Raw genomic sequence first — 19,545 nt, forward strand, 5'->3', positions numbered from 1 at the left:
CAGAGCTGTCCGTCCGAGAACGAAGCAGCAGACCAAGTTTATCCGACACCACTTTAATTCACTACATCAACTTACTCCCTCTCCACTCACTCTCTTATCTGCCGCCCGCACCAAACTACCCACACCCCCCCCGGGGCACCTCGTGACCTCTGACGAGCTGAAGGTTATGTACCTTGTGTGGCTCACCACCAGGAGCCGCTACAATGTCAAGCTTACCACTGGAGAGTGGTGGTATTCTTTGTGAAATACCTTTCAAAACAGCCTTCTATGATAGATAATAAGGAGAGATTATCCGTCAGAAAAACAAGACAGCTTTTGGAACTACCAATCGATGTCAAACTTGACTCTACTGACACAAATGTACAAATAGACCATAAATGTGTGGGGAGTGGGTGTCCCCAGGTGGGGGCTTTATAGAACAGACTTGAATCGCTGATAACAAGGCTGATGTTTCAAAAGATCAGGAGTTGCTGTGTTCTGTTTCACTGAAGCAAGGCTCACCATGACTCAACTGACCCTGCCATACCATACAAGGGATTCTCCGTTTAGCTTATGGACGGTACAGAATTCTCAAGCAAGGAGAAAGGCAGCAGCATTTGTTATCTCATCAATGCTTCGTGGTGCCCTGATGTGATGGTCTTAGCCCGATTTTGCTCCCGTAATCTGGAAAACCCAATCACAGTGTCATCCTCTTTAACTACCGAGGGAATTCAGTTCAACCATTTTGTCAGTGATCTATAAAGCATACATTAACCAATGCCAGGGTGGCACTAGCTGAAATATACTCTGTTGTCGACTCTTGACATGGAAAACGTTGACACCTAAAAAGCAACAGGACACAAAATACATTTTAACATGACCATTTACCAGTGACTCCTCCACATTCCTAACAGTGATGAAAGGAGGGAAAAAGTTCAATCTCTCCCTTCTTTGTCCAGCGGTCAGGCGTCTCTAACCTTCCGTTGACTGGACGCTCTTGACTCCTGTAACCGTCGGTGGCCTTCCTCGTCGGGGTGATCAAGCTCCTGCATGGGGAGGGAGGGGGTCTCAACTCTCCCCGCGCCGGTGATCTACCCCAGGTCGGGGCTTGTCGAACCTCGTGCAGCTTGGAGTTCCCGACCGGTCTCAACCCAAGACTGCGAGCTCCTTGATGTTAAGTCCGCAGGCCACGTTGGAGCGTCGATCCCAGGCAAGGAATCACACGTTCAGATGTTAAGTCCACGTGGGCTCAAAGTCAGTCCCAGGCAAGACCTCCAGCTCCATGATGTTAGGCCACAGAGCGACCGGAGATACGATCCGGAAAGCAATCGCACCTCCGGCAAGGGAAGAGGTTGAAAAAAAGTTTCCCCCAACCCCCTCCCCCACATAAAACAAACCAGAGAACACTAACACATACTTTTAAAACTTACCAAAAATAAAAAGAGTAAAAAATTGTTTCAAACAGATTTCAGGAACGCACACCCCAACTACCATCAGCATGTCTCCTGCCCCACGAGTAGTGTTAATACTCTAGACCACAGCCATCGCTTCATTCTTTGCCTTCATTCCGTTTGATCATATCGGTGTAGTTTCTGTTGTCTTAGAGATTGAAGTACACGAAACCAACGATAAAAGTAATATATTAGCGGTCTGAGGAGGCTGGGGGTCTGCTCCGGTCAGCCAAGTCAGTGGACTGGCACATATTCAGGGCCACTTCATTTAGCCCAAAAGAGTATACTTCAATTATCACCAATTTCATAGAAAAGTGTTGAAAACAGCATTCCGACCAAGACAATTAGGGTAGATTAGAGAAACCCTAGAGGAACAGGCAAATTGCTAAAGTCCAGATCCGAGGCTTCAAGAAGGATGACCCTGCACTGTACAAAACTCTAAGTGTGATCTTTGCACGACTATCAGGGATACCAAGAAAGAATTCAAAAATGAGCCAGAGGTTCAATTCAATCAAGTGGATGCCCGGCATTAGGGGCGGCAAAGTGGTGCTGCGATAAGGGTTGCTACCTTACAGTGCCAGATACCCGGGTTCCATCCTGACTCAGGGTTCTGTCTGTACAGGGTTGTACATTCTCCCAGTGACCGTGTGGGTTTTCTCCAGATGCTCTGGTTTCCTCACACATTCCAATGACGTGCAGGTCTGTAGATTAATTGGCTTATGTAAATTGTCCCTAATGTGTAGCATAGAACTAGTGTATGGGTGACTGTTGGTGGGCTAAAGGCCCTGTTTCCATGCTATATCTCTAAACTAAACTAAAGACTGTGGCAAGGCCTGAATACCATCACTAGTTGGAATTTGGGCAATTCTTTAGCAATAACACCATTGCAAGATGAGCTTAATGCTTTTACACTCATTTTGAACAGCATCAAGCCGTGTTTCCCCCAATCCCTACTTGCTCTGTCCCTTACATCTCAATGGCAGAATTAAGATCTGGATTTGCAAAGATAAAACTGAAATCATGCAGCAATCAACTGGGCAGTCGTCATCAACATCTTCAACCTCTCAATTCAACAGTCCAATGGCCCTATCCATTAAGGAAATGTCTTCCATTTCAGTCCCCAATTAGTGACCTCCTGCAATGACTACTGCCCAGTGGCTCTAACATTGACCATAGATTGGTAATGGTCCCAACCCTGCACTAATCTTTCAGACAATGTAGACCCCTTGCAATCTGCATACAGTAAATGGAACACCATCTCCCTTGCATTACATTCAGCCCTGGATCACTTTGACAATAACAACAGCCATGTCAGGATACTATTCATTGGCTACTGCTCAGCCTTCAAGACCGCTATATCGAACAAGCTCTTCCCCAAACTTCTGTAGCTTGACCTTGGGGCCTTTATCTGCAGCTGGCTTCTGGACTTTCTGACTAGCAGACTTCAGTTCAACATTGGTCACAACATTTCTTCCATTCTGATCCTCAACATTGGTGCTGCTCAGGGTTTAATGCTCAGTCCCCTGCTCTACTCCATGCACACTCATGACTGTTTTGTCAGTTACAATGTTCAATCTTCAAGTTTACCGATGATACCACTGCTGCCTGCCAGATCGACAACAATGACATGATGTATAGGAAACAGATCATAAACCTTCAACAACAATCTAGCTCTTTGTACCAACGAAACAAAAAAGGTTATTGATTTAAGGAAGCAAGGGGATGAACACAACAGACCTGCTTAAGCAATGGTCAACGGCTTCAAATTATTTGGCAGTCATGTTATATACTTGGCAGGAACCTAGCTTGGTCTCTCAAGAAAGTACATGTCTCTCAAGAAAGTACACGAGTATATTTACTTTCTTAGGCATCTAAGATAGAGCATGGCCACAAGGATTCTCTTAAACCTCTACAGATAATAATAATAATAATAATAATGCATTACATTTATATAGCGCTTTTCAAACACTCAAAGACGCTTTACAGGGATTACTAGAACATAGAGAAGTGAATAAATAGATAAATTTATAAACGAACAGAAAAAGGAGACAGAAGGTGAGGTGACGGTCAGTGGTTGAAGGCAGTGCTGAACAGGTGAGACTTCAGTGATGTGTTAATACGATGCATCTCAACCCGTTACGGTAACTGCTTTGAACCAGGACTTACAGGAATTACATTGTACTCTGCTGAATTTGAAAATAAATTAATCTGAATCCGATATGTTCTCATCAGCATTTTTGTGAAAAGGTAGTCCATCACAAGATGCTAGAACTGCGTAAATAATCAGTAAAGTAGTTTTTAAACCTTTATATACCCATCTATTAAATCATACTCAAAAGCTTGTTACCCAAAACAAGAGTTACCTGCTTACCTTTATAAAAATCAAATGCAATCATCAAATCTCAGTTCTGAAAGATTACTTTATTGGGAAGGATTTGTTGGTTTCTGTTGTTCCTTTAATAAATTATTAATTGAGTTGTCAGAAACTAATGCAAATGAGCCACCAGCAATTATAGCAGCGAACTTTGGTGAGGTAAAGAACTGTGCGCACTATGTTGCAATAACCAAGCAGTTGTAAGTGGAACACTTAAAAGGACAAGTTTAAAATTACAGGGAGCTTTATACTCTTTTATAAAAGGTCACTTTTCTGACTAATCTTCATCAGATTTTCATTCTTTTGGTCTCCATTCCCTTCAAATACTTTTCTTTTATTGCATTTATGTGTTCCCCCCAGCAGCTAAGAGTGCTTTATTCAGCGTTAACTCGATAGTCCTATTACCAGTGAAATGCACTTTACTTCAGTAAAGTAGAAAGAAAATCACAGAAATAGGAAATCGTCAATTTGTTTTGCAAATAAAAGTAATTGAATGACAATTTTCATTTTATGTATCAGAGGTCATGAATTGGAGATGCCCACCTCTGATGGTACCAAATACCAACCTATTGGGTTTACCATGTACCATTCCTAGCTTGCAAAAAAATTAAGATGAACTGTGAAACTAAAACACTAGTTTAATCCTTCACGTTTCCAGTTTCACTTGTGGGTTCTACAGTGTTTATTATCAAGGAAAATATTTAATTGGAAAAGCATATTCACTAAATGGTTTATGAAGTCAAAACATTAACCAAAGTAGCATGCAGGGAAATAAATGCAAGCTGCACCCCAAGACAAAGTCACTACAGAATTCTGCAATGTGCATTTTTGCTTTTTAAAGTAAACATGTAATGGTGAGGTAACACCATGAAATATGGCGAAGTACTAGCTAGTTATGTTCATTGTTTCAAATGTATTCCATGGCTATGAGACAAGACTGCCATGTCAAAATTTTCAACTAGCATCATTATCACTCCAGATTAACTGACTTGATTAGATCTTTCTTGGGATGTTTTGTGAAGAGCACTAAAGTGTGTTCCAATTGAAAAAAAATCAGCAAAGCATTAGAGCTGGAGAGTGGGTAGGATCACATATTGAGAAACCCTTGTGCCAGGCAGGTCAGTGACAAATGCAGAGGAGCCTTGCACATTAACACACTACTACAATGATGATATGGTCTTAGAAACCACTGCACAAAACACAACAGCCTGACGTTCTGATTACAGGACTGCAGTTAAAAGGCACTTGATCGATTTACTTGGGCTGTACGAAATACATTCATGCTTGGTAAAGGGGAACTACTCTGACTATGGTACTTCTACAAATTGGGCAAATTGGTGTGGGGAGCGCTCGATGACAATCATAACAACAACAAACGTGCCCACAGGTCAGGAAGACACATTCCCGCGGTTTAGAAAGACAAATCACACAGGCATTTGCTGGAATATCATCTTCATCACCAACTGATGTCAACCCAGCGGCATGTCTACTTTCTTTAAACCGTTCGTAACTCCTCCTCATTTCTTCCCGTTCCTGTTTTTCATTGAACTCCCGGTACATCCTGTGCAGGACGACCATGATTATCGCAACACCAGTCAGAGTGCAGATGGTTGTAAACACCTTCCACAGTTTAACACTTGACTCCTGCTGTTTCAGGATGCTAGGGAAATCCATGGTACTTAGGAAATATTCCAGACCATCTTTAGGGGGCTGCAGTTTGATCATCTTGTCAGAATCTAAAACAAGCTCTCCAATCCCTGTCAAAGTGGCCCCGACACGGACCATCTCTTCAGTTTCCAAGAAACCTTTGGGCTTTTCGCCGCTCAGGTAGTGCCCAATGATATCAGTGAAGCCTTGTGTGGCTTGGTGAAAGCGTTCATATATCGTTTCAAACTGTGGTCCTGATGCTTCCAAAGGGTTGATTACATGAACCGCACATTTTCCTCCTTCAGGAGAAATCAGGTCAAAGGGCACGACATTCACTCTTTCATGTATAATACGTTCACTATCGCTCCTGTTCGGAAAAGAAATGTTTGAAGTGAGTACATGACACAATTTTTTTGTGTACATTTGGTTCTTAGAATAAAAGATTCAATTTAGTCTGCCAATTCTGCATCTCTATGGACAGCCGCCTGGTGTATATTCAAAAATTTGCCACGTATTGCCAAGACATGGACCAGTCTCCACAAATGACATGCATTCATATCAGTAGCATAATAAATGCAGGCAAAATTGTCCTAATACTTTTTCTTGAAGCAACAAAAATGACCACATTTTCTGCACTAAAAAGAATACTCTTTTTAAAATCGTAATTTGACATTTTATATGAAATCAGACGGTCACAGTAACCACAGAACGTTATGACTGCCAGTCTTTGAAAGTCATAATTGACAGTGGCCACCATATTTTAATGCAGCTAGTAACAACTCTTTCAGAAGGATAGAAACTTAAGCACTTCAGTCATAAAAACAAAGCTCTTAAAACAGATGGCATTGCTTGCTTCAATTCTCACACAAATTGGAATTCAGAGTATAACTTTGCGTTGGATTCCAAATAATAGAACCAGGCACAGGAGATTGATTGCACAGCAATGCCACGAGACTAAGGGAGTCTTTACAAAACACAACCTTTTTTTTTTTTACAGCCATCACAGAGATATAAATTTTCAAATCCTCAAAAAGTGATATCATTTAAAATTATATTAGAAATAACCTTCAAGCGAAATAAAAATATCAAGACATCAAAGAGAAATTTTAAAACATTTAATAAACACTGGATATTGTGGACACATACCAACTCCGGGCTAAGTTATTCCAAATCAGTTTGTGCTCTTTCAAAATAAGCCGTTGCATTACACCTGTGCAGTCAGCTTGATAATGGCTACGTAATCTCTCTCCAACTGGTCGAGTAATTCCTGTTTGGGAGTTGGGATTTGAAATTTAAGATTTAAATATTAATGAAAATCACGTACCTTACAGTTTATTCAATAATGGATAGTTGGCATAAAATTCAAATTAGTCCCAGATCATCACAACACTAAAGAGTAGAATAAGTGGTTGATATTTCCAGCACATGCAGTAAACATATAGTTGATTGCCACTGGGATTGGGATATGGCTACAATTTAATTTTTATCCTAACATTTTCATTCTCATTACAGTTCAAGATTGCAGTTATTTTTTTGTGAGGGCACAGAGAAGCCAGAATAGTTTAAAAGTTCAAGTGCAGGTAAGGATTTGTTGCTTTTTAGGCCCAACAGCCTGACTTAGCAGCAAGTTAAAGGGAATCAGCCTCCAATGGAACAGAAATATTGGAGCCGTCATTTTGAGAGGAACTGCTTTGAGGTGGAAGTGTTGCCAGAGGTCAAAGTGCAACTTTGGTGAATATCGGGCATCAGTAAAGAATACGCGCAGAATCAAAGTAAGGACAAGGTAAGGAGTTTAAGGTTTACTTTTCCTCAAGTCTACCGGATTTATTTTATGCATAATAGGGGCAGCTATAGCAGGCAGTGAAATGTTATGACCTTCCAGTCAGGCTTGTGAAATCAGGGAGCAGGGCTGTGACTTTAACGACAATGTCTGCAGGAAGTTGTCCAGCTAGAGCTCCTCTTAGACTGCACGGATCAATTGGAGGGACAGTTGGATGCAGAGGAACATAAAGAAGGCAGAGGAGGTTATAGACAGTACTTTCAGGAAGGTGGCCACACTGAAGGTTCAGCCAGATATATGGGTGACTGCCAGGAGAGGTAGGCACATTATGCAGGAGTCTCCTCGCGCCACCTCCCTCTCAAATGTCCGCTACAAACATGGAACCTGTTGGGAAGTAGGGGAATAACCTCCAAGGGGAAAATAGCAACATCAGCAACGTCTGGTTTTGTTGGACACCAGGGTAGGTCTAAGCCGAGGCAAGAAATAGTGATAGAGGGCGCTATAGTCAAGCGTTTCTGCGGCTGCAAGCAAGACTCAAGGAAAGTGCATTGACTCCAGGATCAAAAATGTCTGAGCAGCTGCTCTATATTCTGATGGGAGAAGATGAGCAATCGGAGATTATGGCCCACATTGTTACCTTTGAAATCGTTAGGTAGGGAGATGAGGCATTGCAAAGAGAATTCAGGTAACAGGCTAAAAAACAGGACCTGCAAAGGTTGTAATTTCGGGCGGCACGGCGGCGCAGCGGTAGAGTTGCTGCCTTACAGCGAATGCAGCGCCGGAGACTCAGGTTCGATCCTGACTACAGGTGCCGTCTGTACGGAGTTTGTACGTTCTCCCCGTGACCTGCGTGGGTTTTCTCCGAGATCTTCGGTTTCCTCCCACACACCAAAGACTGGGTAAATGTAAAAATTGTCCCTAGTGTGTGTAGGATAGTGTTAGTGTGCGGGGATTGCTGGGCGGCGCGGACTCGGTGGGCCGAAGGGCCTGTTTCCGCGCTGTATCTCTAAATCTAAATTTTCAGGATATTACCTGTGCCACCAGGTCGTGAGGCAAGAACTAGGAATATTGTGCAGTTTAATACACGGTTAAGGAGCTGGTGCAGCAGGGAGGGATTCAGATACATGAATTATTGGGCTCTCTTCCAGGGCAAGCGGGAACTGAACAAGGGGGATTGGTTGCACTCAAACTGGAAGAGAATCAATATTCTCTGGAGGGGAGTCAATGATAGTGGAAGCAGATATGATAGTGGTTTTTAAAAGGGTTTTAGATGACCACATGGATATGTCGGGAATCAAGGAATATGGATCATATGCTAGCAGAGGCGATTATATATACACATACATATACATATATATAAAGGTGTAATTTTGAAGAGAGTAGAGAAATTAGTATAATTTATCCTACATTGCAAAATCAATTAAATAATGTATTTTAAATGGAGGCGATGGCAAATTGTGAAACAGTGCACACACTTTCTCAGGAATTACTATATACATTTCAGCTGATTTCAAATAGAGAAGTGTTAAATAAACTCAAAACCTCACTTCAAATAAGCTTCTTCGCCTGGTATCTTACAACTGTATTGAGCAGTACATTTATGCTACCTAGTGGCAGAAAGCAGTATTACAACTGGCCAAGAATAATACTATAAGAAAATAACTGCAGATGCTGGTACAAATCGATTTATTCACAAAATGCTGGAGTAACTCAGCAGGTCAGGCAGCATCTCGGGAGAGAAGGAATGGGTGACGTTTCGGGTCGAGACCCTTCTTCAGACTGATGAAGAATAATACTTGTTCTATGGTTAACTAAAGTTCATAAATTTCTCAGACTGAAAGTGCGGACGGGGCCTCCAGACTATGGAACATCTCCAGGGCTGTGACATGCTGCATGACACATGCACTGTAAAGGATCTTGCAGAGGCCAACGACATGGCACTAAAATTTGTGCAGGAAAATAACTGCAGATGCTGCTACAAATCGAAGGCATCACAAAATGCTGAAGTAACTCAGCAGTTCAGGCAGCATTTCAGGAGAGAAGAAACAGGTGACGTTTCGGGTCGAGACCTTTCTTCAGACCCTTCTGAGTTACTCCAGCATTTTGCGGCACTAAAATCTGCTTGCTATTGGCAAACATTTGTGTGATGACACGAATAAAATAAAATAAAATCTCAGTTTTCAGATTTCAATTTTTCACAAGCCCATGGGAAAAACAATCAGGTTTCCCCATCCAATCTCATGAACCTGAAGAAACTCATTCCCCACAACTAAAAAAATGTTGGTTACTTAAAAAAAAGTCTGTCGTCACAGGACGAATGATTCCTTTACCTCTTTGACGTCCTTTGAAACAGGCCAGAGCTGATGGCCTGAAAGTTGACTGCCTCTACTAGCTGTTGCTCTTCCATGCATGATAGCAGTCCAAAAGTGCAGAAGTTCCAACATTAGACAAAAGAAAATCCATATTGGCAATGGAAAAATACAATTGCATTGGTGCAATAGTAAGCCATTTTTTTCAGTTTGTTGTTAAGGCAGCACTGAGACAAAATAGAGTGAGCTTTACAAAGTGCTGGAATAACTCAGTGGGTCAGGGAGCATCTTTGGAGAATGTAGAGACGTGATATTTTGGGTCAGGAAGACCCAAAACATCACCTATCTATATTCATTAGAGATGCTGTCTGACCAAATGAGTTACTCCAGCACATTGTGCCTTTCTTTGTAAACCAGCATCTGACACTATTAATCACTTGTGTTAAATAGTGAACTTTGAACTCCATAAAGGCATCATTTAACTTTCCTGGGAATTCTCAAAACTAAGTTGTAACAAAATTTGAAATACCTCATTTTCAAGTCTGATATCTTTCATCTTGGCATTTTAAATTAAACAACAAAACCCAATGGGATTTCAGTGACACTTGAAGTACAGATGTGTGCTAAATTTCAACAAAATAAATCTTAGAAATAATAATTTTAGGCTTACATGAAACTTTAATTTCTGTTGCCCAACAGTGTTGATTAGTGTAATCAGCAGAAACATGACCATTCATCTAGTATTTTGTTTCTGTAATGCCAAGATGATTGGTCGCCCTGATCTCTTATATTAAGGAAGTGGAGTCTTCAGTGCTTAAAAGGGTACCCAACAAAAAAGGACATCTTAATGGATTTTCAACTTGTTACTGCCAGCATGTAAAACATAAAGGAAACAGCTTTCCATTCCATACGTCATCACTTCACGTTTCACACCACAAAGCTGAAAGTTTCAATATTAAATCAAAATGGACTCACCTTCTACAACAGCATACTGCACACATTTTCCTGGAGTGGCTTTAAGAAATTCCACCAACTGCTTGTTGATCTGAAATTGTGGGGCTTCCTAATTATAAAGAAAGAAATGGATGATGTAATGGGGGAAATCCAGAAGCAGAGCGCAGCACGGTGGCGTAGCGGTAGAGTTGCAGTCTCACAGTGCCAGAGACCCAGATTCGATCCTGACTATGGGATGCTGTCTGTGCAGAGTTTGTACATTCGCCCTGTGATCACGTGGGTTTTCTCCAGGTGCTCCAGGTTTCCTCTCACATTCCAAAGACGTGAGAGTTTGTAGGTTAATTGGCTTCGGTAAATTGTCCCTTGTGTAATAGAAATAGTGTGTGGGCGATTGTTAGTCGGAGTGGGCGATTGTTAGTCGGAGCGGACAAGGTGGGCCGCTGAGCCGGTTTCCATGCTGAATCTCTAAAACTGATACCGAAAACAGAGTGTGCCATTCAGAGTCTATCTTTTCAATCAGATATTTGTAAAGTTCACTTCAATTCTCTTCCCCACATTCTTCCATATCCTTACCCAAAAGAAACAAGATCTAATGAAACTATTCAGTTTCTATTGTACTATTATTCATTTTTCCCCCCAGAGAAGTGTGGCACAAAGAAACCTAATGGATTACTCCTTAAGAATCGATGATATAACCAACTGCTGTATTGCAACATTGTTTGGTGCAGTACGTTTTAGAGACGGTGAATTCGTAGAACAGTAAGAAACTATTAAGAAACTCCTAAAAAGCTTCATTATTTAACAAAGTACCCTTGTTATTAGTTTAAAGTGCTGATTACTTGGCACCAGCCAGGATGAACATGGAAATGGACAGCAGGGAGAGAGAGGAGCACAAGACAAGCAAAAGAGAGATACATAATCCTTGATGCGATTAACAAGTTTGGTTAGTTTTTGCTGCACCCTCGTGACTTAAGAAGTCACACTGCAGCTTTATAATATATTGGATAGGCCGCATTTGAAGTAGTGCATGCGGTTCATGCCTCCCTCTTGCAGGACATGGCGGCTTTCAAGAAGGCGCAGAAGAGATTTGCCAGAATGCTGCCTCAATTAGTGAGTATTAGTTACAAGGAGAGATTGGACAAATTTGGACTGTTTCTCCAGAGCAACGGAGGTTGAGGGATTATGAGATGCATACATCGGGTAGCCTACAGAATCCTTCTCCTAGGGTGGAAATATCAAAGACTAGAGAGCAGAGCTTTAATGCGAGAGAGGGAAAGTTTAAGGGAGATGTGCTGGGCAAGTATTGTTTTAAGCAGAGCGTGGCAGTAGAATCATGTTAGGAGCATTTAACATGCTTTTAAACATGGATTTGCAGGGGATGGAGGGATATGGATCATGTGTAGGCAGAGGAGATTAACGGCATCATGTTGAGGACAAACATTATCGGCTGTACTTTCTGCACTATTCGATGTTCTCGTTTGCCATTGCAGCCTAGTTTATTAAGGAAACCACAATTGCCCACAATAGTCCTGCTGTGGTCACACTGCGAGTCACACCGCTAGGAGGAGTTGGCTGCGCCTAACGGCTGCGGCTCTCTGGCAGTCTGTTGTCTTTTTTTCTTTTTTTTTGTTTGTGTCGGTGTTGGGATGGTTTTTGTTTCTGTTTTTGGCTGTGTATGTGTGGTGGGGGTGTGTGGTGGGGGTGTGGGGTGGGGTGGGGGGGTGGGGCGGGGGGAAACCTTTATTTTATTAGGTCTCTTCCCCGGGGCGCGGCTCGGCTGCGGGCCTTAACATTGCCGGCGCAGCTCGGCTGCGGGACGTTTCAGTGCCCGGTGCGGCTCGGCTGCGGGCCTTAACATTGCCGGCGCAGCTCGGCCGCGGGACGTTTCAGTGCCCGGTGCGGCTCGGCCGCTGGACTTAACATCGCCCGGTGCGGCCGCGGGACGTTTCAGTGCCCGGTGCGGCTCGGCCGCGGGACGTTTCAGTGCCCGGTGCGGCTCGGCCGCTGGACTTAACATCGCCCGGTGTGGCCGCGGGACGTTTCAGTGCCCGGTGTGGCCGCGGGACGTTTCAGTGCCCGGTGTGGCCGCGGGACGTTTCAGTGCCCGGTGCGGCTCGGCCGCGGGACGTTTCAATGCCCGGTGCGGCTTGGCCGCTGGACTTAACATCGCCCGGTGTGGCCGCGGGACGTTTCAGTGCCCGGTGCGGCTTGGCCGCTGGACTTAACATCGTCAGCGCTGTTCGGCCGCGGGACGTTTCAGTGCCCGGTGCGGCTCGGCCGTTGGACTTAACATCGCCCGGTGTGGCCGCGGGACGTTTCGGTGCCCGGGGCGGCTCGGCCGGGGGGCCTTCCATCCCCTTGCGGGGGCTGTGCGTGTCGTTTGCCTCGGTAGGGGTCGAGCTGCCTGTCCGTGGGTGCGGGGGGAAGAGAGGGGAAGTTTTGTTGCCTCCATCACAGTGAGGGGGTGTTTGGAGTCACTGTGATGGATGTTTGTGTTGGGGTCGGGTGTCCTGTGTTCTTTTCTTTTTGCTGTATTTTGTGTGACTGCTGAAATTTCGCTCGGTGTTGTGCCGAGTGACAATAAAGTGTTGTTATGTTATGTTATGTTATGTACTGTTCAAGTAGTTGCAGAGGTAAAAGTTAGAAATTCCACGCAGAACTACTGACTTTTTTTAAATTGGAGACGTGGGGATAATTAAAGGTCAATTAAAATGTTTCAGACTAAAGAAATATAAAAGGCTCCGAATGCTCCAAAACATATTATATTTTAGGGTAAAAATGCAGCAATTTATACAAATATGAAAAATACAATGATATAAATGAAGATAATAAAAGAAAATGCAGGTGCCGAAATAAGGGACAAGTGGAAATCATGCAGGGACAAAGATGAAGGTTCTGAGACCTAAAATGTTACCCCTTTCTCTTTTTACAGATGCTGCCTGACTTTCCTGAGGTTTTTATAGAACAGTACAGCACAGGAACAGGCCCTTTGGCCCACAATGTCTGTGTGATCAATGATGCCAAAGACCACCATTTGCTGGTGCACGATTACATGAACTGTTTTAGTATTTCTAAGCTGAGCAAGGTTTCATTTACATTCTGAACCAGGCTGAACACATTCAAAAGAATTGGAATGCCAACTTCAATCCTGATCAGGAATTTGAAATTAGTGTAAGAAAATAACTGCAGATGTTGGTACAAATCGAAGGTATTTATTTCACAAAATGCTGGAGTAACTCAGCAGGTCAGACAGCATCTCAGGAGAGAAGGAATGGGTGACGTTTCGGGTCTCGACCCGAAACGTCACCCATTCCTTCTTGCCTGAAATGCTGCCTGACCTGCTGAGTTACTCCAGCATTTTGTGAAATAAATGAGATGGAATATTTAGTTGCTCTAAAGAAAATAAAAATTATATTGCAGAAAATCACCAAGTAATTAGGGGTCAGGAAAAGGATGTCATCTGTATGGTTTGAAAAGCATTCCCCGCTACAACCATAATACACCACTGGCACAACATTGGTCAACAACTATCTGTTGTACATGGATAGGACAGGTTTGGAGGGGGATGGACCAAATGCAGGCAGGTGGGACTGGTGTATGCTGGGACACGTTGGCCATTGTGGGCAAGTTAGGCTGAATGGCTAGTTAGGCTTAGGCCTGTTTCCAAACAGTGTCACTCTATTTCTATGACTCAATTATTTTAACAAAAATGTGGGCATTTAACAGTCCAGTTAATCCTCTCAAGGTTCAAAACAAAAAGTGAGTCAAGTGACATGCTTACAGAGTATTGATTCAAGGAAGTGGAAGTGTTTTTAGTCACAATTACACTAGTTATGCCCTCCCATTTATATCAAAAGGACTTTAAACTACCAAGAATATTTTGGAATGAGAAAAACAACTGGAAAAATATATTTCTTACCTTCAGCACTTCCACGGTTGTTCTTTTCCTTCTATACAAGTAGTAAAACAACCCAGAAAATGCAAAGCTGGACCCCAAGCAGATCAGCTCAACAGTCGACACTGGAATCCTGTCCATATTGCAGCTGTGATCAAGCAATGTCTAACTTCAAAAAGAAAAAATGTGTTAACCAAATCGAAAAGCAATATTTGTTTTGTTCTTCTGATGGCAAGGCTGCTTTTATAGATCAGCTCTGATTACCCAGTATTTATGACCTTCAATTGTCACAAGGGTCCTGGAACAATGGTGAGGGGACAAATTCTACAATACTAAAACAAAGACAGCTATGAAGCGTTGATCTGTCCCAGTCATATTAAGTAGTTGCATATCCATCAACACGGGTAGGGAGGTGCAGCAAGAATAACTTTGGGAAAGTCAAAATACGTTCGGTCAGTTGTACAAACAACCACTTCACAAGTGGTGCATATCTAATCCAGTGGCAGAGGATGGAAAAAAAGGAAAATGAATAATGCTATTCCCATGCATGCAAATAGCACTGCTTGCAACTTTTAACATAGTAAAGATGTTCCAAAGTCCTAAGAGAAACAAAATATGATGCTGAAGCAAATTTAAAAATACATTAAAGATGGAGAGGGATTTTAGAAGTTACATGTTTAGGGGCTAGGTGAGAGTATTTAACACCAGATATGTAGACAAGAGATCAGAATTGGCCAAATGCAGAGAATTTGGATGGTTACCAAGCTAGTATAAAGGTTGCCTAGACAAGGGGGGGTGAGACATCAGTAAGAGATTTAGAAACAAGAATGATAAAAACAGGGTAGCACAGATTTGGAAGATAGTTTAGGTTACAAGCGCAGGATTGATCTTCCAGTAGGCATGGAAAGGATCAGCTACTCTACCCCACCTGCCTGCCACTCAACCACTAACTTAGTGTAAGAAAATAACTGCAGATGCTGGTACAAATCAAAGGTATTTATTCACAAAATGCTGGAGTAACTCAGGTCAGGCAGCATCTCAGGAGAGAAGGAATGGGTGACGTTTCGGGTCGAGACCCTTCTTCAGACCACTAACTTAGGTGCTTTTGCCCTCCTTTCTCCTCCCTGCATCATAAAACTCTAATTTATCCAATTTTGATGGAAGGAATTTAATCCTGAACCATTAACTCTGTTCTCCTCGGCATAGATGCTGCCAAACTAGCCGACTATTTTTTAGCATTGTGTTTTATTTCAAAATTACAATAGCTTGCTTTTAGCACAGGAGCAATAAAAAGATGGTGGAAATTTATACACAGATTTTTGGAAGAGTTCAAGTTTATAGAAAGAGAGTACACTGGAATAGTGAAATCTAGAGCAGGTAAAGGTAAAGGTGAAGGTTTCAGCAGAAAGACATACAGGGTGGAAAATGGACAATGTTACGCTGTTAAAGGTGTGCTATAAATTTGGAAGAATGCAAACGACCAAAATGGAAATTACAGTCAGAAGAATAAAAATGACTAAAGTAATATGGCATGGGAAAGTTTCCCTCAAGGTCACACATATTGGAAGGATGCAAACTATGTTGCTTAACCTTAAACATTAGCCAGAAATGGGAAGGAAGATGTGTTTGGGCAATAAAGTTTGTAGCATTTGAAGATAATAGCTATTGTCTTTGCACAATTAGTTTTTAGGAAATATCTGCCTTCCTGTCCTTGATCTCAAACACAAAGCATGAGCGATTGGAACATGGAGCAGGTCAAGGGAGTGCACCGAGATAAATCAATGTGCATGTGGAACTCTGTACCTGGATGGTGTTCCCATGGGGCAACGAGTAGCTGACAACTAATGACCAAAGATAAATCATTCGTAATGATGCAGGAATGGGTAGAGAAATTATACCCATCAATTCTCTAGCTACAACTTAGAAGGAATGGAATCCAAGGCCACCACTAGTCAGGTCAGAAATATCTAACGTTTCCCTATTCTGATGCAAGATCATTGAGCTGAAATTATAGCTCCTTTTCTACAAGTACAGGTTATTTTCTGAATATTTTCCATGCTTTCTATGGCAAGTTTTCTAAGCAATAGCCAAAGATTGTAAGTAACTTAAAACATTACGGCCAGGAGCATAACTACAAGGTTTGCAGATCAAAATACCCAACTTTTAGATATTTCACAATATACCTGCCATTCCCTGAAATACCCATTATAACAAGCCAGATTTACCTTGCTATTACTTTGAACATAAAATCTCACCAAAGTGTATAACGAGCTGTATAACAAGATAACACCATCCAGGCCTCACCAGAGGTTTGCAGTAATGAACTGCAGAGCCAGGTTGACGAGCCTGTAATAATTCCTTTGCCTTTCAAAGTAAAATAGACCAAATTATACCAGAATTAATAAAGTAAGGTATCTATTTCAATTATATGGGGAGACTGGGGGAGAAGCTGAGATTGTGCTCCTCGGTGCAAGTACAGTGGAGATTTTAAAAGCTTAAATAGTAAAATAAAGATCAGTAAATCTCATGTGAAAACAAAGAGAAGGAAACATTTCGGTTTATGCAGTCATTGTAATCTGGAATACAATGCCCAAAATGTGGTTGGTGCAGGTTTATCAGTAACTTTCAAAAGTTGGTCAAACACGAACGGGGTATGAAGGTAAAGGAAGAATTAGGCACACGGAACAGTCCTACAACAGTCACGGTATGTGGTAGATCTGAAGGGCTTTCTTTCACGTTGAATTATGGAACAAAACATTGGAGAGCACAACTGCTTTATATCAGCACGGGTGATATTCTGCCCAGATAGACACACAATGTTGGAGTAACAGCGGAACAGGCAGCATCTCTGCAGAGAAGGAATGGGTGATGTTTTGGGTGGATGCCCTTCTTCAGACATTCTGCCTAATCACACCATCCCTCCACCCCTCTCCTCTGGGATTTTAGTTGCTGCATTCGCCCATTCATCCTCCTTTTGAGATTCCCCCTGCAACCTTCCGCACGGTCCGTGGCTCTCACCCTGGCGTGTCAGTGTACCCTAGGTCGGGAGCCAGGCTTTGCAAGCCCAGGCAGTGCCTTGCTGTCAGCTCCTGGCCGCGCCCAGGCCGGGTGAACCAGACAGAGCGGGCCCGATGCTCCTGCCCACAGAACGGGGCCCAGAGAGGTCAGGTTGCCCGGGTAACGCCGCGCACCTCAACACTGTAGGTCGCCTCTGACAACAACTAATCCTTGCTCCTCTACAGCGGACGCACGATGGCCTCCAGCCCCAGGCTCAGGCCGCGCTGCCGGCCCGCACCGGTAACCTTCCCCCATGACAGCAACAACAATCCAGAGCCGATGAGAACCCGCCGCGGGATTCTGGGACTTGTAGTCCAATTCGACCCATAGTGCATCGCGCGGCGACACTACGCAGGCGCAAAGGACCCCGCCGTGGGATTCTGGGGCTTGTCGTCTCACCGGGCCCACAGTGCACCTCGTGGTAACGCTGCGCATGCGTACAGCCCATGCTGTGGGATTCCGTCAAATCGGCCCACAGTGCTCCACACGGCGACACAGCGCATGCGCACGGACCATGCCGTGGGATTCTGGGACTTGGAGTCCATTTTGCTGGACACTACATCGTCCCATCATAGACAATGCTGGAGTGACTCAGCGGGACAGGCAGCAACTGGAGAGAAGGAATGGGTGACATTTCGGGCCCAGACACTTCTTCAGACTGGGAGTCAGGGGAGAGAGAGTCCAAAGACTTGGCGGTGTAAGGTGTGAAAACAAGAGGTCAAAGCGGTCAAGTGTTGATGAAGGAAATGAAGAATGGTACATTGTTTAGTGTTACGGCTCGCTCTGGCTGCAGTGCTGGCGGCATGGGGCCGAGATGAGTGGCTCCCTCTCCCGTTCCCTGTCCCCCCCTCTCCTGCCTACGGCTGGCTCCGGGAGACACTCCCCGCCCGGCAACGGGCATCGCCCGCAGGATCGTCAGTTGGGGGAGAGTTGCCCCAGGAGAGGCCCGCAGGAGAGAGTTTGACCCAACGGGTCCACTTGGTCTAGTAATTTTATAAATCTCCATAAGATCACCTCTCAGTTTTCATTGTTCCAGGGAAATCAGACCCCGCATATCCAATTACTCCTTATACTCAAGGCCTCCAGTCCTGGCAAATGTACCGTCTATCACATCCTTCCTGCAATGTACCAACATGATCTGCACACAATAGGCTAGGTGCGGTTTATCCATGCTGTTTTTAACTATAACAAGATGTTCCAATTCCTGTCCATTATCCTTTGGTCGATGAAGGCATGATTGCCATACACCGTCTTCACCTTCCTTCATCAAACTGCACATGAGTACAACAGGTAGTGCCACGAGAAAGGAAACAGAGTGGAGAATATACAGTAGTGTTACAGCTACAGAGAAAGTGCAGATTTATTTTTAAATTGCAAGGTCTGCAACAAGGTAGATTGGAGGAATCTGGAGTACATCCCTTAGGTTGTCAGTGGGCCATTCGAGAATCTGACAAGCGGAGGAAGAAACTGACCTTGAATATAGTTTTACATGCTTTCAAGCTTACACAATCTTCTGATTGATGGAGAGGGGGAAAGAGGGGTGTGAGTGGCCCTGATTATGTTAGCTGCCCTCCCCAGGCAGCGTGAAGAACAGATAAAGTCAATGGGACAGGGGAGGGGGAGAGTCCTGTTTGTGTGATGTAATGAGCTTCACCCAGAGCTCTCTGCTGTTTCATCCAATCTAGGGCAGAGCAGTTTCCAAAGTAAGATGTGATACATCCTGTTAGGATGTTTTCTATGGTGCATTTATAGATATTACAAAGAGTCATTTGAGACAAGCTGAATATCCTTAGTCTTAGTCCCAGGGCCCTACCATTCACTGTATACATCATGGCCTGGTTTACCTTCCCAAATGCATAATTTCCTCCTATGAGTGTAGAAATGTCTGATCATCATCTTAAGGGGATGATTCCTTACTCTGAACCTAGATTTCGATAAGCGCACAGGGAGAAATATCTTTTCACTTCCGTCACTGTCAATCCCTCTCAGAATTTATGTGCCTCAATAGATTACTTCTTGTAGTTATGATGCAGCTCTATAGAACGTTGGTTAGGCTGCATTTGGAGTATTGCGTGCAGTTCTGGATGGGGAAGCATTGG

At 43.5% G+C, this 19,545-nt stretch overlaps 1 protein-coding gene across 4 annotated transcripts; it reads right to left on the reverse strand.

The window, feature by feature from the left end:
* Positions 1 to 3,154: 3,154 nt before the first annotated feature.
* mul2 (mitochondrial E3 ubiquitin protein ligase 2) lies at positions 3,155 to 17,743 on the reverse strand. Of its 4 annotated transcripts, none has more exons than XM_078409850.1 (5): positions 17,408 to 17,743; positions 14,414 to 14,554; positions 10,516 to 10,603; positions 6,598 to 6,718; positions 3,155 to 5,818 (listed from the first exon to the last, which is right to left on the reverse strand). In XM_078409850.1, exons 2-5 carry the CDS (start codon positions 14,528 to 14,530, stop codon positions 5,083 to 5,085), a joined length of 1,062 nt encoding a protein of 353 aa, XP_078265976.1. In that variant the 5' UTR covers positions 14,531 to 14,554; positions 17,408 to 17,743; the 3' UTR covers positions 3,155 to 5,082. The 4 variants fall into 4 exon arrangements, with proteins under 4 accessions (XP_078265976.1, XP_078265977.1, XP_078265978.1 ...); XM_078409851.1 differs by having other exon boundaries at positions 14,414 to 14,558; XM_078409852.1 differs by having other exon boundaries at positions 17,581 to 17,740.
* Between the last annotated feature and the right edge of the window lie 1,802 nt (positions 17,744 to 19,545).

The sequence above is a fragment of the Rhinoraja longicauda genome, chromosome 13 (genome assembly GCF_053455715.1).
Source record: "Rhinoraja longicauda isolate Sanriku21f chromosome 13, sRhiLon1.1, whole genome shotgun sequence".
NCBI classification, from domain to species: domain Eukaryota; kingdom Metazoa; phylum Chordata; class Chondrichthyes; order Rajiformes; family Arhynchobatidae; genus Rhinoraja; species Rhinoraja longicauda.

What these genes read in the sequence shown, in the direction of transcription:
- mul2 (XM_078409850.1), bottom strand. Translation starts at nt 14,530, where the DNA reads ATGGACAGGATTCCAGTGTCGACTGTTGAGCTGATCTGCTTGGGGTCC. An exon ending in GCAGTATGCTGTTGTAGAAG is followed by an intron (nt 6,719 to 10,515) that starts GTGAGTCCATTT and finishes ACTCCCAAACAG; the next exon opens with GAATTACTCGACCAGTTGGA. An exon ending in AATAACTTAGCCCGGAGTTG is followed by an intron (nt 5,819 to 6,597) that starts GTATGTGTCCAC and finishes TTTTCCGAACAG; the next exon opens with GAGCGATAGTGAACGTATTA.